Consider the following 21,863-nt stretch of genomic DNA (forward strand, 5'->3'; position numbering starts at 1 on the left):
AAACTCCAGGTCAACCTCATTAGCATAATCCACAAGCTCTGCTACCACCACATCAACATTCCGTTCATTCGCCAACATCACTGAAATAGAGCCAAGTTCCAGGAGGAGTGGTATAGTATATTCCACTCCGCCTACCCATCACATCCAACTTCTCCATTTTAACATAAATAGGATCATTATACTTGCAAAAGAAGACCTTGACCTCCCTAAAAAGTGCTGTCGTGCTTCGCTCCGCCTATTTTCACCAAGTACCATACTTACCCTTGGAGTACTATCGGCCTTTTTTGCACAATCAGTCTGATATCACGCAGAGCAATGTACCTGAAAATGCAGCCAATGATTTTTCCCGAACACACTCACACGTCCATTTCCAGATCTATCCACCGGAAAAATGCCAACAGTACGGGCGCTGTAGCATGATGAGACATATATTACTATTGTTACACAATCTCGATCAGAGAAATTTTCTTTATCGCAATGTAATTGAATTTCACTCTCCTCCCCCCTTGCCCGTACGTACTGTATTTCCGGCTCCTGGGAAAGGAGTGTGACCAGAGGGGCCGACAGCCTACGGCACATAACTCTGATCATATCCGTGTTGTTCAGTTTATCCATCATTTTCATAATCACTTTGATAGCCGATAGAACCTGACAACCACCCAAGCCTACACATCCGAGCATCATGATAGAGCCACGACATATTCACACTCGCAGGAATTGAACCCACAACCTCCTCTACCACAGTCGCCATCTTTACCACTAGACCATCCCAGAATACTACCACAGCCGAGTTAACATGACTCAGTCTCGCCGACACTCGCTCTATCATCTCCTTAGCCTGCCTACTATCCTTAGGCTGATACATAGTGATAGCATCCAGTATAATAACCTGAGCCCATTCCGTACCTAACATCAAACACTTCTATTAGCATCCACCAACTGCAACAGTCGTTACATTCGTTCAACGCCAATAACAAATTGGATACCGTCTTCTCGTCCAAAGGCATCATTCGCTTGCCCGACTGCTGTTGCATCTCAGATAATGCGATAACTAGTGAGACTAATACTACCTCGGCAGCTACTACCATTACTACCAGCGTTGGAAACGACCATAGGGTTAGCGTCACTGAGCATGTCCTTGAGAACAGCTACAAAGCCTTGATCCTCCACCATATCGGGTGAAATTTCAAAAAACTTGGCAATACAAATTGCTGCAGTTTTCCGGACCTATCACTTTGACATTCCAAAAACAACACACAGTGATTAACCTTACATAGGGATCCTGATCCTTACAGCACCTTCTCAACGGCTCTAGTAGATACCTAACATCGTGCACTCCACTACAGTACATTGTCGCTAGTACTACTACTCTGTCATTTGTTCCAGTTTGATGCTACCCATCGTTCGGACTGCTAACGCCCGTATGAGGGGGTTCGGGTCCATAGTGTCCTTCCGAAATGTATTCACTGCTAGTATAGCAAGCTCATGCTGACTCTTCGCGTAGTTGATCACATACCTTAGGAGTGATGAAATTTATGATGGACTAGTTTCAGCCGGTCTAGTACAAGTAAACTAATTTCTTAACTTCAATAGTCTGTGCTTGCATACAGTTCACCACGTCTGGGAACAACGCCGAGACGTCCTTCCCAACAGTCATAGCCGCTATAACCTGTATTACACGGGATGGGGCAATATCAACACCGGTCTGCCATTACCTTCTTAATAGCCTCTTTTTTCTTCTCCTTATTAGGACTATTGAGTTCTTCTTTCAACTCGTGTATTTCCCCGCGTTTCGACGAACTGAAGTATCGCGCGTCCCCCATTATCAAAACCACAACAGTAACAACCTGTTCTCAATACTAAAACTCCTACGTCTCCATCCACCAGAGAAAGTCAATTACAATAATCGATTAGAATGGCGCGCGCGGTTTCAAAAGATTGAGATACGTTCATCCCATACGTACGTCCTCAGCAGGCTAGTTGTGTAAATTCTCTATTGATAATGTGGTACTCGGTGGCATTTCCTGAAGGCTGGCCCGTCGGTGAGCGAACACGTCTTATTCGGTATCCACTGAGTTAGCGCTGCGGAAGGGAAATCTCCGCAGCGTTAGGTTGCTCTGTTCAGGTCAACTTCATGGTCTGCATGGTTCAGGTTTACGTTTACTATAATCCATGTCTGAGAAGTCTTACACTGCTGCCGAGGTGGCGGCCCACAACACTGAGGGTGACTGCTGGGTTATTATCGGTGATGACGTCTACGATGTTACCGAGTTCTTGCCTGACCATCCTGGAGGGAAGAAGGCGATTCTGTTGTTTGCTGGCAAGGATGCTACTGAGGAATTCGACATGTTGCATGAGCGTAGAGTTATCAAGAAGTATGCTCCTAAGGCCCATCTAGGTAAGCTCGCCAAGTGAAGTGGCATTATGAGCTTATTCCTAGTATTGTTGGCAGACAGTTGTTGCTATCATTAGGTTTTATATAACTAGCTGCATCAATTTTGACTACATTCGTCTTGTGTTCAAGTTTGTCTCCAACGTTGGTGTACATAGGAAATCGGCGTGAAATAATATATTTTTCAGATCTAGGTTGAAGCTGTGTAAGAAGTTATCGCTGCGAGGTCTACTGTACTCCACATAAGAACCTCCATTCGCCAGAGACGATATTGTCAGCAAAGCAAGGAACTGCGAGAGCGGTCTAGGAAGGGTCTCCGAAGATAGGAAGAGTAGGGTATATCATGCCTAGCCTGTGTACGGCAGGCAGCAACAGACACGGCAAGGCGGAGATATCACTGATATGTGTAGAGCTACTATTACTGTTGTAGATCTTCCCCGGGAATATAGTATAGGATAATACAGTTATCCTTGCATGAGCTAATGGTCGAAGGAGTATGTGATGATACTCATCCATCTACTTCGCTGCTCCGCTGAAACAATTATGTGATAGGCGAGGCAATACTAGCTGGCGTCTAGCCTAGCTATTCTACCCCTTCATTTGATAGTTTGTATGAGTCAAGCTTCCCATAAGGTGGTTTTATATTCCTGGAGCTTGGAATTTTACCAATTCCTCAAGCTTAGGGACGAGTATGTTGAACAGATAGAAATGGTAGATTTGGTGTTATCCTACTCGACATGAGAAGGTGGCTCAATGTCCAGCAGGTGGATGTAGACTAACAGTAGCAGGGTACACCACTTAGCAGATGACGCGGGAAGTCTCAAGATCACCGCGGAGATGTCAGAAACCAGACGAGTGCCGCACGCATGAACATGTACCTCGTTAAACCCGTATTGACTTGCAACCATTGATTCGACAACAGCCCTAGAGTTGAACTCATCGATGGTATCATCGTGACCAAGCTAAAGGTTGATGTTGTTGTCAACCTACTACAGCCTCGTTACCATTTCTTTAATGTCTTGATGAAATCAAGCAAGTCTCCCATACATAGCTATGACTTCGTCTGCTTTCGAACTCACGGCCATTCGGTGTGATGCTTTCGAAGTTGATACGGATGGTGCCCAACACACTGGTCATCGTACCGTGGATTGTCATGACTTGGTCGACTTTGTTCATCGTGTTGTTCATGTTTCCTTTACAGTTGTGGTTCCCCGTTGAGTTGTGAGCACTATTATGAGTGTAGAAATATGTGTGTACGTGTTGTCGTTGGATCTTCATCTACTCAACAACAGTGTCTAGTCCGGTCATGTGGCAGTGAATGGCTGACGACACAGCACCTGTACAGATCAGTCGTGAGGATTCGGAAACCGAAGATGATTCGATCGCTTGTATGAGGATGCGGACCTTGCCCGGAGGGATCTCCTTTGGAGCTCTGGAGGCTCCCAGCAGGCAGATCTCTGGCTGTAAGCTCTTCCTCAACACTCAGGGATGAATACGATGGTATCTCAGCATGTGACGATTCCCCTGATGAGCAGTCAGAGGTCACAGATAATTTTCCTGAAGGTCTTCATTCTACTAGGAACGACTCGGCGTAGGAAAGTTGAGTATATGGGAGATTGTTACTCATATTTAACAGGCAAGGCAGACATAGTGAACGACGACTCAGTTTTGGTAGAGTTGGAGTATTGAAAACTGATGCTCCCGCGGACATAGCTCGGTCGATATCACTTGTAAAAAGATTAGATGAGGTACATCCCCCCAACACCTGCTTTTGAGGGGGACGAGGAGTCAGGCACGGAGGACGACGGAATTCGCGCGGGCTAAGCTACGACGTCCACCTATGGACTTGTTCTCCCGAGGCATGGCCGATCCGGAATCCAAATTAGCCTTGCTGGCTAGTGATAGCCGATTTCAGGTGGCACACGGGATCGCTCTAAAGTTTTACGAAATTTTTGGAGTAAATTTGGTAACTTTTTTGTTCCACAGACAAACTGAAAAACTGTTGATATCATATTCACTTTCGTGTTAACAACTCTTCATAAACTGCTTAAAGTCAAGCTTCCTGCAGTCGCTGATTATCATCCGATTTACTCGGATAGTTCACTCGGAAGCGCCTGTCACAAGCAATGCATAGTAGGCTCCATTTCGATGGATACTTCGCCCCTTTGCATCAGAATTGGGCTCTGGTCGTCATCGTACTCAATGCTGTATGGATTGGTATAGATGAGGACCATAATTTCCCCGACTCTGGCATGCCAGTAGCAGGATAAAGTATGTGCGCTCTTATTACGGTCATATTCTTCAGCTCGTCGTGTTCGATGTCGGGGAGCACATATTTGGCTTCTGTTTTACCTTTGAGATCCTCGTCCGTATATTTGCCTATAAAAACAAGATGGATTTCTTCAACGACAAGCATCTACGATTCTGGAACTTATTCGACCTATGCCTGGTAGCTCACACTCATCACGCCACCTTTGTCCACCGTCCCTGCAGGTGGTCATGATGATCATCGAGATCTGGGTGCTTCCAATAGTCGATGCGGATACATCAACTCTGGGAAGTCTCAGCGTCCTCCGTCTACTCCGGTTGCTCCGAATCACTCGAGTTTTCAGTACTATCACTCGTGTTCTTCTACTACTACTGTGTCAAGTGGCAACGTTCAGGGATGGTCCCCGAGCTTGGCATGATGGTCAAGTCCATGGCTGCTGCCGCTCGTTCTGTTAGCAGTACTCTGGCTATCATACTCGCTCTCATGTAAAGGGAAGCGGACACGAATCGTCCCGCAAGCTGAAGATTCACTGAATAACGACTGTCAGCGACTGCTAGGTATGTATTCGCTATCATACTAACGAACTGGGCGAAGCATTCTGAGGAGAGGCTCGCCAAGGAGGTGGACGGAACACCAGGTTTCTTTGATGAGATGTTCGGGACTATTCCCAAGAGTATGCTAACGTTATGGCAAGTACGGCTATTTTAATGTTAAAGTCGTATGAAACTACTTGTTATGAATTACCAGGTATTGGTTTTTGATGATACCTTCTCGCTTATCCGGGCGACACTGAGTGAGAGTTTCGCGTAAGAGCTCATCGCAATCTATTTGGAACTTTGCGGACTCGGGTCTGTTGTCAGTCTGAATACCCTCGTCCCATGGTCAGGTGTGGCGCATTGCTTCTCGTATTCATACTGCTCGGGGCATTCATGATTCTCAACATTCTCATCGGAGTTATTTGCGAGATTGTATCCGATACGACAGAAACCGAGAAAGATAAATTACTACGAGAGCGAATAGTTGAAGTAGCAGTGCCCTACCGAACACCGCACTGCTGCCTTACTCGCTTCCGACAGGTATTTGATGCAATGGACGTTGACGGCTCGGGAACTCTCACTGAGAATGAGTTCAACGCTCAAGCGGCTTATCGACTACAGAAGCTTGGTGTCGATGAGGTGTGTCTGCTGTATGACATCGTTCAAAATGTCTTTCAGGATGTTGTCGCAGTGGCGTTCCAAATCATTGATTCCTCTGGTCACGGGTGTATCGACCAGGATGAGTTCGTGCAAATGCTACTGAAGATGTTACAGCCTCCCACTGCACAGGACTTACTACTCGTGCAGAAAAACTTGACTATGGTCCAGACCCTTTTGGGAGACTACATCAAGAGAACTGCTTTACGTTATCAAAGGCTCGAGGCTAAGATTGATAATTTGGGCAGTAGAAGAACATCCGCTGAGTCGACGAGATTCGGCACGGATAGGCTGGCCAGTACCGCATCGTTAGAGACTGTCACTCGAGAGACGGTTAATCAGCTATTAGGCAAGAAGTGATGATGTAGGCATCAAACCTCAGCGTTGCTGAATTGCATGTATACTTGTTGTGGATTGCACAAAGCTTCAGCCTCTGCACAGTAGAGTTGCGTCACTAGTTGGGTAGTCGGTAGTCAGTGCGCTCGGCTATGAGATATGATGAGGTCGTTGCGATGGTGGAATCGGCGACGGGTATTGACTGATTAACTTCATGCTGGAGAAGGAAGAGACGATCCTCCATTTGTCTCCCATCATTCCTACTGACTGGTAGATGGTCAACGAATTCTATTGCAGACAGCTCGTAGTAGCTCTGCGGAACGCTCGCTTTCCGTTACGGAAATTTCGTATACTATAGTCGCGCGAGACTGGCATACAAAGGTCATTAGTATGTTAGAACCAAGAGCCCAATGGGTATGGGAAGAGAACTCGACGGCATGCATCGACCTCAACTAGGGGGTGCCCGGTAGACACGAGCTCTTCTCCCAATGTTACGCAAGGTCGTGGACGAGAAGCAGAGAGGTTATTGGCAATACTTCACTATGCACGTGTTAGGGATGTTCGTCTGGGAGGTCACTTTCCTTCGTGTAATATCAGAGCCCCTCGACTCCCACAATCTTGCTCTCGTTGGTCAGTCATTATCGACCGCTATGAGTTTAGAATGTACTTAAACGCAAGAGAAAGTATTAACAAACAACAATCATGCAGCATGAGTCTTTTCCAACTTCCTCTGATAAAGTTGCTGCAATTCCGGAGTGAGCGATGCCTACCAAGCAACAGTCATTATACCGAATGGTGAGGTAACCATCCTACCTTCGTCATCCACCTTGAGGATTTACACTGACTGATCATAGGTAGATGGCTGACAAACTCCAAGGCTGGGAAGGCTTCAGCGGCTCGTCGATGAAAGGCCCTCAAGAGCGTCATGAACCGTTTATTATCAGTGTACTGCAGTGAAACGAGACTACAAGCCGCAGCAACTGCACTGTGTAGACCCTACCTCAGGACTGAGACGTTCGACCGGTATATGAGAGACGTACACTCGTAGCTCAAGATAGGTGCGTATGAACTCATTGACAACGTCGAGCCAGTCTTCACGACCCAAGTCGATGACTTTATACTCGTAGAAAATCGTCGCTTCTGAGAAGGTGGGCAGATTAACTAGAAGGGGTTCCTATCCAAACTCACCTGCAAGCTCTAGACTACGATCAGGTATCGGCTCGGCGTATTCTCGAGAAATGTTCACCTGCACGACAGTAGACCACAACATATCGCAGCTAGCCGCCTACCTCATTCTGTGATGCCTCCCCCGCCGTATATTTTTCCTCCACCACCTCCGCGTAGAGCATGAGGAAAGCCTGAGAATGGGGTCTCCTTAGGGATGATGAACTTGTCCGACCTCAATAGCTCGGACGAAGGTCGCTTCTTCGATCTGTTTCTGTAAAATGTCTCCTTCCTCTTCAGCAGTGGTGAGCCTAGACCTGCCCAAAGAACATCATCACGAGGTCAGGGGAAATCCATTCCAATTTACTCCGCTTCGACCATGTCCTCTATCACAGAGAATACGTCATTATAAATCTCCAGTAATTCAGCAGAGTAGACCTACAATGCCAAAATGAGCACGACTATCGCTGCTCGCAATGTACATGTTCAAATTCCACAAACATATCGTCAAACTCCATGACCTTATCCGATAAGGCGACCTTGAACGTTTGCAGGCCCTCCGCGAAGTCGCACTGAAAAGACTGTATTCCATAAGCTACACTATCGCCTCCTCACCCTTAGAGCCGGCTCGATATACCCTGCAATCTGGTTCATGTCACTATCAATGTCCCTCAAGAACGCCTCAGCCTTCTCCTTCAGCTCGTCCGAGAATTGGTATCTTCCACCCGGAATAGAATGTATAGAATTTGCGTAATATCGGCATACCTCTTGCCGTTGAAGCAGATAGAAGGTTCATCTTGTAACTCTCGGGCGGCCTTCACAACTGCTACAGGGAACCCCCTAGGGTCGAACTGAACCAGTGATAGGTCCTTTATCCAGTCGAGAAGGGCCCAGTGTGTTACGCTAGGAGGTGGGCTCAGGTACTTGTGATAATTCCGAGCCCTATAGCTCTTATCACTCTGGACTCCACACATATCACACAAAATACCCAACATTGACAAGAAACGCGCCACCTAGATAGATGAAGTACACAACGTAAACCACGCAGCTCCAAAGTCGTAGGAGTTCTCACCCGGAGGTATTCATCATCAGCCATAAAGTCTGACGCGACGAACGGAAGACTCTCTTGAAGCTGAGCGCATTCCTGCAGAGTTGCGTAGTAGGAGGTTGTCGTCTTGAACCGGACAACATCTGGCGTGCCCGTTATTTTAGCTTTTTTCTTGCCACCTTTCTTTCCCATTGAAGTAGAAGAAGCTTTTCGGATCTCCTATGAACTCCCGGCTCATATGACCAACACGACAATTAGTTTTTATATGAAATCTCGATATAGCATGCATGAGCGTAAGCCGACCACAGATGTTCTCAGGCGCCTACTATCGCCGCACTGATAACGTCACCAGCCACCTTCGAGCGCTTGATCGGAGGGTCCTGACGAGAACGGTCTTATGGAAAGCAGCAATTTACGGAAGGGAACCTCCCAAAAGTCTACAGGAAGCGTTTCTCCACTTTTTCGCTTCATGGGAGCCCCCTTAGCGAGAAATATGAAGAGGAGAGGCCTCAAGCGAAGCGCACCTGCTTGGCCTTATCGATGCCTTTATCTACCCCCACATTGGTCGAGCCGAAACCACCCTCGCCTCTCGTAGTCTCGTCGAGCTCCTTCACGAGCTGAAGCAGAAGACGCATGAAAATCTTGTCTCGGACGGCAGGTATACCTCCATTGTGATTCCCTTGCCGTCGAAGCCCACTGCTTGGACGAGGCGATCACCTACGGGGTACTCGACAGAGCATGGACAGCAAGACTGGGCACCTTCCTTGACCGTATAAGCTTCATTTTTGATGTTGTCGACAGCGGCTATGATCTCTCCTCGGTATCCCTGTAAAACGAATAATTAGGAACTGATCGCAGGTCCACCTGGTCGATAAGGCCGATGGAATTTGACAGTCTTAAAGGTGTCTTGGAGATCGACGATCGCGCCATGAGCAACCATGACAAGCCAGCTGAAGGGAACATCACTGAGACTGAGAGCTCCTGAGCGACCCTACCTCCGTCCTTGCCATCAAAGGCAGCTGCCTTGATGCCTAGCCTTATGAAAGCCGTCTCGCCAGGTTGGATAGTCTGCTCCTTCACAACGAACAAGTCCAGACCAGAATCACCAGCATGGAACGTTTTGTGGGAGGAGTAACTGTTCAGTAGGACATAAACCTCCACAGACGGAGGCCCATAGACTCACTATTCCGCAGCCTTAGCGTCCAAAGGTAAGATCTTCAAGTGCATTAGTGAGAGGTTAGTGAAAGTAGAGACTTGTCGATTAGAGGAAATGGCGGTTTCATACGATAGTGCGTTATTGCGTTGAGGAAATGCAAGACTGCAAGATTTCAAGTGTCAGCGCATCTCGTCCGGCCTAGGCCGTCTATCGTGGCAACTACCTTGCGTAATGCCACTGTCTGCCTTCAAGAACAGCATCCCTAACCCTGAGGATCGTCCTATCTTTGCCGCTGTCAAGGAAGGGTGAGTACAGCCATACCCCATCGGGTCTCAACAGTGATTCCCCCTCAATACTCACAGTCTTTTGGCGCCTCGTGAGACTCAACTGTAACTATGGTCAGGTCCATAGCGGACGTTCGGAAGGTGTTCGAAGCCAACAAGGACCGAGTGCCTTTAGCATTAGATCGCGACTCGAAGACTGTCCTTCATATCGCTGCCAGCCTGGGTAGGGCAGTGCTGATCCCTATGGTACGTTGATGGGGTGGTATGGGAGTTGTACTCAGCTTAGCATAGATACTAGAGCGAGGTGTAGATGTGAATACCCGGGATAAGGACGGTTGGACTGCCCTTCATCATGCTGCCTTCGTCAACCAACTGGATGTATGTTAGCCTTATCGAGTGATGCAGTGATGGTCTCTACAGGCGATCCATGCTCTGTTGAAACATGGTGCAGATGTTCATAGACAAAATAACCATGGACGAACCCCAGTAAGAAGAGTAGATATAAGCATCGGTTGAATGGTCAATAGCCTCCAAGCAGTCAATACATTATGGTAAGGCACTGCGCTGCACAGGTTCATATAGCCTCCGAATGGGAGAATATTGAAGTCCTCGAGACATTGTTAGAAACTGGTGGTCCCGTTTGTATGACCATCGCTGATGAGCTTGGCCGCACCCCTATGGAGTGAGATGGCGTCCTTGTAGCATCGACGGTAGCGGGATGATATGATGACAGATACGCTACACCAGAGACGAGGAAAACCTTGATGAAATACGTGGTGAAGTTCTCTAATGTGCCCAATGCAGGTGGGATTGCATAACACAGATTCATCTCATGCTGCGGTCACCCTCGTGTCTTCAGTTGGAGGCGGACGAGGTGGAGGGTCTAGCGCGGGTACGTCAGGCATTGGGAAGGAGTACTTGGTATACTACGTGTTAAAATGCCGTCGCTGGGGATTGAACCCGTGCTATCATGCGATATGTGATCAGCAATCTTTCAGGGACTTTCGATATGAACAAGCTGCTGTTAAAAGCGGCTCAGACCGGCAACATCCAGGCCATTGCGAACCTGATAGACCCGGTCGATAAGAATATGCCCTGTGTTAGTGTGAATGATGCTATTGATAAAGTACGTATGAAGGCCGGCGGTAGTCCACGAGAGTGATGTGCCGTCATCAGGATGGGTGGACGCCCCTACACCATGCTGCGTTCATGAATCATGTTGATGTAGTGCGCTATCTCCTCGAGAAGGGTGCTAATCCTAAAATGCCCAACAAGTAAGAAGCTTGCGGAATTTCTCACTATACATTCTCCGGTAGATTCGGTCGTACTGTGATACACATAGCGGCAGAATGGGAGAATGAGGATGCCATGGCTCTGGTAGCTTTTGACGGGCTTGTAGTGACTCGTAGACTCGGAGGAGGTCAGATTCTGGACTTCATCGGGAAGGAGGCTAGCTCATTGGTTCTGCAGCCGGATGCGAGTGGAAGGATTGCTATTGAGTACGCGGCTAATGATACTATTAAGGAGTTGTTGAAGGCTAAGGCGATAGTCACAGAAGAATCGATTGAAGGTGAGCAGTCCATAGGGATCCGAGCGGAGCGATGTTTTTTTTTTCAGAAGAGCCCGTGGCAACTACGAAAGGACGAAGTGATTAACATGGTTATTCCAGAGGAGAATTATGTTAATTTTCAGAGAGTTTGGAAGAAACTGAGTGGCAGAGTTGGGAGGTCGACCCTGCTCAGCTGGTCATTGAGGAGAAGGTGGGGAGTGGCATCACCGCTGATGTCTTCCGCGGCACATGGAGGGGTAGTGCTCGCAGCTGCTGCTGCTCGATATCGTTGGAGGAGGACGTGGTATAAGGTACCGATGTCGCTATCAAGAAGATCAATTGGGACCCGAGGGAATTCGACTCGACAGTGGCGGCCTTCCATCGAGAGCTGATGATAATGGCGAAGGTGAAAAGCAGATCACTACGGCTGGGCATCGTGTTGTTTTAGTGTCGTCACCCAAACCTCGTGTTATTCATGGGAGCTGCTACGAAGAGCGCGCCCTTGATGATGGTATGCGAGTTCTGTGAAGGAGGGACCCTATTTGACCTTGCGCACAACAAACTTCATGTATCGCTGGATGATAGTTCGTTCCCTGGGTAGAAGTAATTGATTATAGATTGACATCTCGTGGCGGCAACGACTGAAGATGATGCTGGATATCGCTAAAGGGTTGAATTATCTGCATACGTGTGATCCTCCCATTGTAGGTTGGGGGGAAGGGGGGCGCTTGGTGATACGAGGCGGTCTCCTGTAGATCCATCGAGACCTGAAATCATTGAATCTCCTTCTCGTGGAGAGGGTCGAGGATGAGTACGACGCTCCTATCGTTAAGGTGGGAGTAATATGCGTGTAATGGCAGAAGAATATATCGCTTAGGTGGCTGACTTTGGCCTGTCTAAGCTGAAGGCATCGGCAACGCAGAATATGACCGCTAATGCTGGAACGTAGGGTAGTTCTAGTAGTGTTGGCGCAACTAGACTTGGTAGATACCATTGGATGGCCCCGGAGGTGCTGGATGGACAGTCTTATGATGAGAAGGTTGACAGCTATAGTTTTGCTATTGTCATGTATGAGATACTGTGTCGAATAATTCCCTATGAAGATACGGGTAGAAGCTATCTACTTGTTAGTATGAGGTATTCGGGTATACTGTTCAGGGCTGCAACCTTTACAAATTGCGATGGCCGTCAGCAAGGGTCAGAGGCCGAACACAGCACGAGTAAGGTGGTTCGAAATTGATTCGGTCACGGCTGTGATTTTCAGGCACCACGTGGCTGTCCTCCGCAGTTCATTGCGCTGATGGAAAAATGCTGGGCTGCCAGGCCTGAGGATCGGTGAGTGTGGAGGATCTTATGAATACTCTTGCTGTTTCGAACCATGGTGGTTCCTGGATCTCAATCTTTCAGGCCCGGATTCGAATCAATCATTCGAAGTTTGAAAAAGGTCAAGATTGCCTCTTGACTTGATAGTCACTTTCATGCTTGCCTAGATGTGTACCTCAGGGTGTTATTCATGCTGTATGTCTGGTAATTTATTGCGTTGAGTAACACGGTTGGCAGTGATGGAACCTTAGTCGGATTCTCCACACTTTCATTCGAGGAGATTTCATCACGTTGTGGAGTATGTATTGTCCTTGAAACACTATTACATGCGGCCAAAATTTCACGGAAAAACATGGAACTGCAAAGGTGGATTACGGTTGCACACGACTGAAGGACTACCTTTTCTGGAATATCGCAGCCTCGGGCGCAAGTAGCCGAACTGGGGCGGCCTTCACTAGTTGTTTGGGGGACATTGCCTATGTGCCTGCGTGCTAGGCAATGTGACTGTGGTGTTAAGCCAATGCACGGCGTGTTGTGAGGTTCGGTATTATCACCGCCCTCTGCTGCCTAGTTGGCTAACACTCAGTCTCACGCAACACTCCCAAATAACTAATGCGATGCGGTGAAGCATGCCTTGGACGCATTCACAGATTATATGACCCCGGCCCGATTCGAACGGACAACCTTCTGATCTGGAGTCAGATGCGCTACCGTTGCGCCACAGGGCCGAATTGCCCGATGACAGTAGTCTCGGGAGGCAATAAGCAAGTACGACGCGGTGAACCCATTCAAACATTATATGACCCCGGCCCGATTCGAACGGACAACCTTCTGATCTGGAGTCAGATGCGCTACCGTTGCGCCACAGGGCCGAATTGCCCGATGACAGTAGTCTCGGGAGGCAATAAGCAAGTACGACGCGGTGAACCCATTCAAACATTATATGACCCCGGCCCGATTCGAACGGACAACCTTCTGATCTGGGGTCAGTTGCGCTACCGTTGCGCCACAGGGCCGAATTGCGCGACGTCAGTAGTCTCGGGAGGCAATAAGCAAGTACGACGAGGTGAACTCATTCAAACATTATATGACCCCGGCCCGATTCGAACGGACAACCTTCTGATCTGGAGTCAGATGCGCTACCGTTGCGCCACAGGGCCGAATTGCGCGACGTCAGTAGTCTCGGGAGGCAATAAGCAAGTACGACGAGGTGAACTCATTCAAACATTATATGACCCCGGCCCGATTCGAACGGACAACCTTCTGATCTGGAGTCAGATGCGCTACCGTTGCGCCACAGGACCGAATTGCGCTACGTCAGTAGTCTCGGGAGGCAATAAGCAAGTACGACGAGGTGAACTCATTCAAACATTATATGACCCCTACCCGATTCGAACGGACAATCTTCTGATCTGGAGTCAGTTGCGCTACCGTTGTGCCACAGGGCCGAATTGCGCGATGACAGTGGTCTCGGGAGGCAATAAGCAAGTACGACGAGGTGAACTCATTCAAACATTATATGATCCCGGCCCGATTCGAACGGACAACCTTCTGATCTGGAGTCAGATGCGCTACCGTTGCGCCACAGGGCCGAATTGCGCGATGACAGTGGTCTCGGGAGGCAATAAGCAAGTACGACGAGGTGAACCCATTCAAACATTATATGACCCCAGCTCAGTTCGAACGAACCCTCTGATTTGAAGTTTCGCGTTGCACCACAGGGCCAAACATTTCCGATTCGGGGAACTCCGAAGTAATCTCGGCAAGCAATGAGGAGGTAGGACGCCGTCGATCCCTATACAACTCTTATATTCAGACCCGATTTCAATGGAGAAGATTTTGAACTGGAGTTAGATGAACAGAATGTTAGTGTTTCCTCGATTCATCCTTGCCGTATGCGATTACTAGCAACACAACTAGAGCTGATGAAAGATAATAATCAAAATCCCGGCAACGTTGTCCGCATTGCCATGAGTTGATCACCCACCTCTGACCAACTTGGGTTGTAAAAAATCCATCCATCCCGGCTAATAACGGTAGTGAGCTTCTTTGAAAGGACCTTCCACGTTAACGGAGATGTAGCTTGCTTGCTCTGGAGTTAGTTGAGTCAGCTTGGCATTGAGAGCTGGGAGGTGCAACCTGGCAACTTTCTCATCCAGAACCTTGGGCAATAGGGTGACACCGGGTTTCTTCCCTTTCGCATACTTCGTGTTTCGGTTTTCCCATAGCTCTAACTGAGCCAGTGTCTGATTGGTGAATGAGCAACTCATAACGAAGCTAGGATGACCTGTGGCACATCCGAGGTTCAGCAGACGACCGCTAGCAAGCATGATGATGCCGTGGCCATCAGGGAATTCGAAGCGGTCAACTTGAGGCTTAATGTTCATGCACTTGACACCAGGACAGTTCTCCAACCTCTCCATCTGTATCTCATTGTCAAAATGCCCGATGTTCCCAACGATGGCGTTGTTCTTCATAGCTTCCATGTGCTCGAGCGTGACAATGTCCTTGTTACCAGTAGCCGTGATGAAAATGTCGGCATTGTACTTGGATATTGCATCCTCAATAGTAGTGACAGTGAGCCCCTCCATACAAGCCTGTAAGGCACAGATAGGATCGATCTCGCCAACCAAAACCTTGGCACCACAGCCTTTCATAGCAACAGCACATCCCTTACCCACATCACCATAGCCAGCAACGAAAACAGTCTTACCACCAATCATGACATCAGTAGCTCGCATAATACCATCCGGAAGAGAATGTCTGCACCCATACACATTATCGAACTTGCTCTTCGTCACGCAATCGTTAACATTGATAGCTGGGAAGAGTAAAGTACCAGCCGCGGCCATCGAGTTAAGTCGATGAACACCAGTAGTCGTCTCTTCGCTGACACCAACGAGCTTCGCTGCCATTTTGGTCCACTTATCGACTTCACCACGCTCGAGGCTCTCCTTAAGAATTGTCAGAACACACTTGAACTCGGCATTACTCTCCGCATCGGGATTAGGGATAATCTTGCTTTCCCTGTACGCCTTCTCAGCCTTCACACCCTCGTGGATTAACAGAGTAGCATCACCACCATCATCCACAATGAGATCGGGACCATCAGCATTCGGCCACGTCAGAGCCTGTTCAGTACACCACCAATACTCTTCAAGAGTCTCCCCCTTCCAAGCATACACATTGGCAGAGCCAGCCTTGGCAATAGCAGCCGCGGCATGATCTTGTGTCGAATAAATGTTGCAGCTACACCAACGGATATTGGCACCAAGCTCCTTTAAAGTCTCAATCAGAACGGCCGTTTGGACGGTCATATGAAGAGAACCAGTGATGTTAGCACCAGCCAACGGCTTCCTCGGGCCAAACTCCTTGCGGCTCGCCATTAAGCCAGGCATCTCTACTTCAGCCAGATCGATCTCCTTGCGACCGAATTCGGCTTCCCCAATATCAGCAACCTTGTAGTCAGTCATTGGAGGTCAATTACACAGAGAAAAAACTGAAGATTCGCATAAGGAACAGAGACAACCTGTCCCCACCAAAAAAATGATCAACTTCAACACTAACGAGTTGAACCGAAAAAATTTGTGACCAACTGAAATACACTGAAGACGTTTTCGCCAACAGAAATTCGAAACATAAAAACCCGCTTGACCATGCACACTACATATGCCAGTCCGAGCCCACTACGGCGGCAACCACTTAAAACGTGTGGGGAGAGAAAAACACTCTCCGACCAATTCACGCCGCGAGCCGTCGGAGCACATATTGGAGAATGCCACCGTGTTTGAAGTATGTCAGCTCGACTTCTGTATCCAGTCGGACAATCACATCAAAACAGGGTGTCTTAGGAGACGTAGATCGCACAGTAACTTTCTGTCCAACAGATAGATCACCACGCTTGAGATCGATGGAGAACTGCTCACGACCATCCAATCCCAACGAGTCAGCGTCGACACCTTGAGGGAATTGAAGTGGTAGAATTCCCATTCCGACTAGATTTGATCTGAACAGAAAAGTTCTCGCTCCTACAAGAGCCAGAACGCTCACCTATGAATTCTCTCGTAACTCTTAGCAATAACAGCCTTGACCCCTTGCAGAGCTGGACCTTTTGCAGCCCAATCCCGACTAGATCCACTGCCATACTCCGCACCCGCGAGAATAATGAGTGGATGTCCTTTCTTCATATATTTCTCGGCCGCATCATAAACAAACATCTTCTCACCAGTAGGCACATACTCCGTCTTCGGCCCAACCTCACCATCCATCAACTTATTTATCAAGCGTATGTTGGCGAAAGTACCACGAGCCATGACCAAGTAGTTGCCACGACGAGACCCATAAGAGTTGAAGTCAACAGGCTGTATGCCGTGGTCAATAAGATAACGACCCTGAAACATAATAGGCACACAACGGTTCAGCAGGGACGATAGAGCACCAACTTACACCAGGCGAGTTTGCCGTGATCTTGCCAGCTGGGGATATGTGATCAGTTGTGACCGAGTCCCCTACATTTAGCAGACAGTAAGCGCCCTCAATAGACTCGATGGGAGCTGGATTGATCTCCGTCTGAAAACACGTGCAAATCTTCCTACAACTCGTATCGAAAAACTTACCGCCTGAAAAAATGGAGGATTCGTAATGTACGTCGAACCTTCCGCCCATGCAAACAACTTCCCCGACGGTGCGGCCAATTGATTCCACCTCTTATTGGCATGCAGGACTTTCTTGTAGTTCTCAGTGAACATCTCCGGCAACACGCAGTTCCTCTCAAGAGCAGACACCTCTTCAGAAGAGGGCCAGATGTCACGAAGGAAAACTGGCGTGCCCTGACTATCTGTACCCACAGGCTCCTTCTCAAAGTCGATGGTGACCCGACCAGCCAAAGCATAGGCCACAACAAGAGGAGGAGAGGCAAGATAGTTACCTCTTGTCAACGGGTGCACACGACCCTCGAAGTTTCTATTGCCCGACAATACGGCGGCGACGACAAGATCACCATCAGTTACGGCTCGTGTAACTTCAGGATCTAAATCGCCGGAGTTACCAATGCACGTCATACAACCGAAACCCGCAGTATAGAAACCCAACTGCTCGAGGTCAGTGAGGAGATCAGCCTTCTTCAGATAAGCATCGACCACGCCCGAACCAGGGGACAGAGAAGTCTTGATGTAGGGCGCAACCTTGAGGCCTCTCTTCACTGCGTTCCTGGCTAACATACCAGCGCCGAGCATAACGCCCGGATTCGAAGTGTTAGTGCACGACGTAATTGCTGCCAGAACCACAGAACCGTGAGTTAAATCGTAGTCCTTGCCATGAAAGCTGACGGTCATCACGGTACCTTGTTTCTCTTTGGGAATACCAAAGCCTTTGAAAGAAGTTGCTGGAGTGCTGAGACCATCGATGAAGTCCTTCGGCAGATCGGTAACAGCGACCCGATCATGAGGCCTCTTAGGACCCGACACGCACGGAACCACAGTAGAGAGATCCAACTGCATCAACTCTCCAGAATACTCGCGCTCTTCCGAGTAGTCCTGGAAGAGACCATTAGCTCTGAGGTACTTCTCGATGACATCAACCGCTTCCCTAGGCCGACCAGTTCGAACGAGATAGTCAAGAGACTTCTGATCGACCCCAAAGAATCCCATGGTTCCACCGTACTCAGGAGCCATGTTGGCGATCGTCGCTCTGTCAGCAAGTGACAGAGTAGCACAACCAGAGCCATGGAATTCGACGAACTTGCCAACCACTCCTCTTTTCCTCAGCATGTTGGTACAGGTCAGCACCAGATCGGTAGCAGTAGCAGTAACGGGGAGACGACCGGTGAGTTTGAATCCAACAACTTCTGGTAGGACCATAGAGATAGGTTGGCCTAGCATGACGGCTTCAGCTTCGATACCACCAACACCCCATCCGGCAACACCCAAACCGTCAATCATAGTAGTATGAGAGTCGGTACCAACAAGGGAATCAGGATAGAGAACAGTTCCTTCCTCAGTGGAGTTCATAACTACTCGAGCCAAGTACTCGAGATTCACTTGGTGCACAATACCGGATCCAGGAGGTACGATGTTGAAGTTGTCGAAGGCCTCAGCACCCCATTTGAGGAACGCAAAACGTTCGCCGTTCCTCTGGAATTCCAGTCCTTGATTCTTCTCGAGGGCCTCGGGAGACCGGGAGTAGTCCACCATGACAGAGTGATCAATGACCAAGTCCACCGGTACCAACGGGTTGATCTTGGCCGAGTCGCCACCGAGACGAGCCATGGCGTCGCGCATGGCTGCGAAGTCAACCACTGCTGGGACTCCAGTGAAATCTTGTAGAATAACTCGGGCGGGCTTGAAGGGAATTTCGGTTTGATTCTTAGAGGTCTCGGACCAATTGAGAATGTTCTCAACATCAGATGACTTCACTTCAAACTCGTCACAGTTGCGCACCGCGGACTCCAACAAGATACGGATCGAAAAGGGCAGCTTCTTGACTCGGTCATCATCTGATCGATGAATCATACTACATTCGACCACAAACAAGTGCAAGACAATCAAGAAGAGATGATGAGTACGCATGATACGGCGACTTACGGAGCTCGTTGAGATCATAAAATGCATGTCCACTGTCCAACTTCTTGTAACACTTCTGGAACGGGTTGCTCTGATCTGACATTAGCAAGTGAAGGATTTCCCACACCTAGCGGATATGGACAGGTTAGAAATTGAGGGTGTGTTACTCCAGCGAGGGTACTTCGACGACGAGCCTTGCGATCTTAAACCATGAGCCTAGCGCACGCCGAGCCAATCGAAACGCCCACGTATACGTAGACTCAGAATTTCTGAGTCAGGAACTTCGACGTGTGGTATCTGATTATGCCGAGATAAACTTCAATTTGAGGCGGTTATCATAACGATTCCTTTCATGATCGTTGGACGGAATGAAGGGATGCAGGGTCGTTGCGTAGCGTCCGTGTTGGAGCAGTTGATAGTTAAGGCAGCACGGTCCCCAACTCGATCTACTATTAAGTATTGAACCTCACTGAGGTTATTCATTGCCTGAAGGGGTTGAATAGTACTCCTCACAGAGAGAATTACACTGCTAGAATAAAGAAAGGTTAGGATGAAGCAAGACTTTGCTCTGGAGTAATGTTGACAACAATTTGTTGTTTGATAGAACAAAACGATGGAGCGCGGCATCAAGGGAAGAACAGGGATTTTACAGTGTGACTATCGTTATTCGGACGCTCTCCCTCTGTGGTAACGAGCAAATCGGCACCATGATGTTGCTAGAATTCTAGATATGGTCATCAGTTACCGTATCCTGCTCCGACACAAATGATGTCCCTTCTGGGGAGCCCACCTTGCGTTGTGTAATGAGACATAAGCGATTTGCTAAGCTAAAGCTTAGGTTTTCGCTGGTTCGGCTTACATCACCATCACATCCACTCATTGGATTAATCACTTAATCAACAATGGTCGCTCAACTCGGTATCAACGGTTTCGGTCGTATCGGTCGCTTGGTCTTCCGTGCCGCCATGGAGAACCCTGAGGTCAAGGTCGTTGCTGTCAACGATCCCTTCATGAACCTCCCTTACATGCAGTACCTCCTCAAGTACGATTCCGTCCACGGTCAGTTCAACGGTACCATCGAGGTTGGTGAGAACTGCCTCATCGTCAACGGTCAGACCATCCAGGTCTTCGCCGAGAGGAATCCTTGTGATATCCCCTGGGGTAAGGCCGGCGCCGACTACGTCTGCGAGTCCACTGGTGTCTTCACCACTAAAGAGAAGGCCTCTGGTCATATCCAGGGTGGCTGCAAGAAGGTTATCATCTCTGCTCCCCCTAAGGATGATACCCCCATGTTCGTGATGGGTGTCAACAACAAGGAGTACACTTCCGATCTCACTGTTGTCTCCAACGCCTCTTGCACTACTAACTGCTTGGCCCCTCTTGCTAAGATCATCAACGACAAGTTCGGTCTCGTCGAGGGTCTCATGTCCACCATCCACGCTACCACTTCCACTCAGTTGACCGTCGATGGTCCCTCTAAGGGCGGTAAAGACTGGAGGGGAGGCCGTTGCGCTGCTGCCAACGTCATTCCTTCTTCTACCGGTGCCGCTAAGGCCGTCGGTAAGGTCATTCCTTCTCTCAACGGTAAGTTGACTGGTATGTCCTTCCGTGTCCCTACCCCTGATGTCTCTGTTGTCGATCTTACCTGCCGTCTCGAGAAGGCCGCCACTTACGACGAGATCGTTGCCGCCGTTAAGGAGGCCTCTGAGGGTGACATGAAGGGTGTCATGGGTATCACTTATGATGATGTTGTTTCCACTGATATGTGCAACGACAAGCACTCTTCCATCTTCGATGTTAAGGCCGGTATCGCTCTTAACGACAAGTTCGTCAAGCTCGTCTCCTGGTACGATAACGAGTGGGGTTACTCCAACCGTCTTGTTGACCTCGCCGTCCACATGAGCAAGGTTGATGCCCAGTAAATGTTTCTTATAACATATCAATCAACACTCAACAATACTATTGCGATTAGGTCGCACCACTTCGGATAATTTGAGCTATTCGAGCTCGATATTTCGCAATGTTGATTCTGTTGTGTTCTTCATGAGTGCCATGGGCTTGGTTTATCATGTGATGTTTAAGAATCTCTGGCATTACCTCCAGAGTTAACCGCGAAGAAGGTAAACTATCTAGTGAGTCGTTGGTGTAGGGCTTGAGTGGATTAGGAATTGATTCACTCAAGTGTGGTCGAAGTACATCGTGAATGTATTTCATCGATTATAATAATAATAATAAGATATAACTGTGAATTGGCATCGTTGTCCTGTAGACGGTCAACAGTTCAAAATAGTCACTTAGGATGGCCGTACCTCCTTGTGATGGAATATCAGTATGGTAGGTGGGCACCATGTTTCGTGGGCTTTCTGAGCTTCTGGTCCCGACGATGCGAAAGATCAGATAGTTGAAGACAGTGTGGCCGTTTTCAGCCGTGATGGATTATCCGTACGATAAATGCCCACTATGCTCTGGGGGGCTTCTTTGGCGAGGCTTTGGTCAAGAAAACTCCGTGTGAATTGATACATTTGTGTGTTCGTATGCTTAGTGGGGAACGACGCTGAGAGCTCTGGGAAGAAGGCAGGTGTCTTTTGC

The 21,863-nt window shown here is 48.5% G+C and overlaps 10 protein-coding genes and 7 non-coding genes across 17 annotated transcripts in view; 5 read left to right on the forward strand and 12 right to left on the reverse strand.

The window, feature by feature from the left end:
- The window catches only part of Pmar_PMAR016879 (beta adaptin protein, putative), an 11,986-nt gene extending 10,159 nt beyond the window's left edge, over positions 1-1,827 (reverse strand). The window contains exons 1-10 of the mRNA XM_002765880.1: positions 1,716-1,827; positions 1,566-1,669; positions 1,370-1,516; positions 1,274-1,322; positions 1,095-1,227; positions 956-1,051; positions 782-906; positions 521-648; positions 262-321; positions 136-206 (exon numbers count right to left, since the gene is read on the reverse strand). Coding sequence (XP_002765926.1) covers positions 136-206; positions 262-321; positions 521-648; positions 782-906; positions 956-1,051; positions 1,095-1,227; positions 1,274-1,322; positions 1,370-1,516; positions 1,566-1,669; positions 1,716-1,823 — 1,021 coding nt within the window. The 5' untranslated portion in view covers positions 1,824-1,827. The remainder of the gene's footprint in view (positions 1-135; positions 207-261; positions 322-520; positions 649-781; positions 907-955; positions 1,052-1,094; positions 1,228-1,273; positions 1,323-1,369; positions 1,517-1,565; positions 1,670-1,715) is intronic.
- Positions 1,828-2,172: 345 nt separating this feature from the next.
- Pmar_PMAR016880 (conserved hypothetical protein) lies at positions 2,173-2,563 on the forward strand (the record flags this gene model as incomplete). Its single annotated transcript, XM_002765881.1, has 2 exons — positions 2,173-2,411; positions 2,473-2,563. The coding sequence occupies 2 exons, from the start codon at positions 2,173-2,175 to the stop codon at positions 2,561-2,563; spliced, it is 330 nt and encodes a 109-aa protein (XP_002765927.1).
- An 882-nt stretch (positions 2,564-3,445) lies between these two features.
- Pmar_PMAR016881 (hypothetical protein) lies at positions 3,446-3,987 on the forward strand (the record flags this gene model as incomplete). Its single annotated transcript, XM_002765882.1, has 3 exons — positions 3,446-3,535; positions 3,738-3,855; positions 3,902-3,987. The coding sequence occupies 3 exons, from the start codon at positions 3,446-3,448 to the stop codon at positions 3,985-3,987; spliced, it is 294 nt and encodes a 97-aa protein (XP_002765928.1).
- A 531-nt stretch (positions 3,988-4,518) lies between these two features.
- On the forward strand, positions 4,519-6,214 carry Pmar_PMAR016882 (conserved hypothetical protein; the record flags this gene model as incomplete). Its single annotated transcript, XM_002765883.1, has 8 exons — positions 4,519-4,650; positions 4,698-4,841; positions 4,886-5,003; positions 5,056-5,146; positions 5,219-5,354; positions 5,409-5,467; positions 5,548-5,686; positions 5,738-6,214. 8 exons carry the CDS (start codon positions 4,519-4,521, stop codon positions 6,212-6,214), a joined length of 1,296 nt encoding a protein of 431 aa, XP_002765929.1.
- A 676-nt stretch (positions 6,215-6,890) lies between these two features.
- Pmar_PMAR016883 (hypothetical protein) lies at positions 6,891-8,594 on the reverse strand (the record flags this gene model as incomplete). Its single annotated transcript, XM_002765884.1, has 11 exons — positions 6,891-6,956; positions 7,004-7,138; positions 7,191-7,330; positions 7,379-7,436; positions 7,480-7,548; positions 7,590-7,671; positions 7,722-7,792; positions 7,837-7,926; positions 7,970-8,072; positions 8,120-8,367; positions 8,427-8,594. The coding sequence occupies 11 exons, from the start codon at positions 8,592-8,594 to the stop codon at positions 6,891-6,893; spliced, it is 1,230 nt and encodes a 409-aa protein (XP_002765930.1).
- A 122-nt stretch (positions 8,595-8,716) lies between these two features.
- Positions 8,717-9,629, reverse strand: Pmar_PMAR016884 (deoxyuridinetriphosphatase, putative; the record flags this gene model as incomplete). Its single annotated transcript, XM_002765885.1, has 7 exons — positions 8,717-8,782; positions 8,927-9,019; positions 9,067-9,119; positions 9,162-9,228; positions 9,267-9,352; positions 9,398-9,537; positions 9,586-9,629. The coding sequence occupies 7 exons, from the start codon at positions 9,627-9,629 to the stop codon at positions 8,717-8,719; spliced, it is 549 nt and encodes a 182-aa protein (XP_002765931.1).
- A 160-nt stretch (positions 9,630-9,789) lies between these two features.
- Pmar_PMAR016885 (serine-threonine protein kinase, putative) lies at positions 9,790-12,853 on the forward strand (the record flags this gene model as incomplete). Its single annotated transcript, XM_002765886.1, has 19 exons — positions 9,790-9,863; positions 9,962-10,088; positions 10,134-10,220; positions 10,263-10,328; positions 10,415-10,524; positions 10,576-10,646; positions 10,841-10,968; positions 11,019-11,116; positions 11,159-11,412; positions 11,460-11,489; positions 11,535-11,648; positions 11,703-11,797; positions 11,840-11,959; positions 12,009-12,095; positions 12,147-12,224; positions 12,269-12,336; positions 12,379-12,550; positions 12,656-12,726; positions 12,799-12,853. The coding sequence occupies 19 exons, from the start codon at positions 9,790-9,792 to the stop codon at positions 12,851-12,853; spliced, it is 1,905 nt and encodes a 634-aa protein (XP_002765932.1).
- Positions 12,854-13,370: 517 nt separating this feature from the next.
- Pmar_PMAR016886 lies at positions 13,371-13,442 on the reverse strand. Its single transcript has one exon. It is a non-coding gene; the product is annotated as a tRNA-Trp (tRNA).
- A 72-nt stretch (positions 13,443-13,514) lies between these two features.
- Positions 13,515-13,586, reverse strand: Pmar_PMAR016887. Its single transcript has one exon. It is a non-coding gene; the product is annotated as a tRNA-Trp (tRNA).
- Positions 13,587-13,658: 72 nt separating this feature from the next.
- Positions 13,659-13,730, reverse strand: Pmar_PMAR016888. The gene has a single exon. It is a non-coding gene; the product is annotated as a tRNA-Trp (tRNA).
- A 72-nt stretch (positions 13,731-13,802) lies between these two features.
- Positions 13,803-13,874, reverse strand: Pmar_PMAR016889. Its single transcript has one exon. It is a non-coding gene; the product is annotated as a tRNA-Trp (tRNA).
- Positions 13,875-13,946: 72 nt separating this feature from the next.
- On the reverse strand, positions 13,947-14,018 carry Pmar_PMAR016890. The gene has a single exon. It is a non-coding gene; the product is annotated as a tRNA-Trp (tRNA).
- A 72-nt stretch (positions 14,019-14,090) lies between these two features.
- Positions 14,091-14,162, reverse strand: Pmar_PMAR016891. Its single transcript has one exon. It is a non-coding gene; the product is annotated as a tRNA-Trp (tRNA).
- Positions 14,163-14,234: 72 nt separating this feature from the next.
- Positions 14,235-14,306, reverse strand: Pmar_PMAR016892. Its single transcript has one exon. It is a non-coding gene; the product is annotated as a tRNA-Trp (tRNA).
- A 335-nt stretch (positions 14,307-14,641) lies between these two features.
- On the reverse strand, positions 14,642-16,187 carry Pmar_PMAR016893 (conserved hypothetical protein; the record flags this gene model as incomplete). The annotated part of the gene is made up of 1 exon (XM_002765887.1): positions 14,642-16,187. The coding sequence occupies one exon, from the start codon at positions 16,185-16,187 to the stop codon at positions 14,742-14,744; it is 1,446 nt and encodes a 481-aa protein (XP_002765933.1). The 3' UTR covers positions 14,642-14,741.
- A 130-nt stretch (positions 16,188-16,317) lies between these two features.
- On the reverse strand, positions 16,318-19,437 carry Pmar_PMAR016894 (aconitase, putative). The gene is made up of 5 exons (XM_002765888.1): positions 19,296-19,437; positions 17,331-19,207; positions 17,161-17,283; positions 16,765-17,105; positions 16,318-16,720 (listed from the first exon to the last, which is right to left on the reverse strand). Exons 1-5 carry the CDS (start codon positions 19,375-19,377, stop codon positions 16,456-16,458), a joined length of 2,688 nt encoding a protein of 895 aa, XP_002765934.1. The 5' UTR covers positions 19,378-19,437; the 3' UTR covers positions 16,318-16,455.
- Positions 19,438-20,176: 739 nt separating this feature from the next.
- Positions 20,177-21,196, forward strand: Pmar_PMAR016895 (glyceraldehyde 3-phosphate dehydrogenase, putative; the record flags this gene model as incomplete). Its single annotated transcript, XM_002765889.1, has 1 exon — positions 20,177-21,196. The coding sequence occupies one exon, from the start codon at positions 20,177-20,179 to the stop codon at positions 21,194-21,196; it is 1,020 nt and encodes a 339-aa protein (XP_002765935.1).
- Between the last annotated feature and the right edge of the window lie 667 nt (positions 21,197-21,863).

This window comes from Perkinsus marinus (assembly GCF_000006405.1).
Source record: "Perkinsus marinus ATCC 50983 genomic scaffold scf_1104296974312, whole genome shotgun sequence".
Lineage (NCBI taxonomy): Eukaryota > Perkinsozoa > Perkinsida > Perkinsidae > Perkinsus > Perkinsus marinus.

What these genes read in the sequence shown, in the direction of transcription:
- Pmar_PMAR016894 (XM_002765888.1), bottom strand. Translation starts at nt 19,377, where the DNA reads ATGTCAGATCAGAGCAACCCGTTCCAGAAGTGTTACAAGAAGTTGGAC. An exon ending in ATCCTCCATTTTTTCAGGCG is followed by an intron (nt 17,284 to 17,330) that starts GTAAGTTTTTCG and finishes ACGTGTTTTCAG; the next exon opens with ACGGAGATCAATCCAGCTCC. An exon ending in TCACGGCAAACTCGCCTGGT is followed by an intron (nt 17,106 to 17,160) that starts GTAAGTTGGTGC and finishes ATTATGTTTCAG; the next exon opens with GGTCGTTATCTTATTGACCA.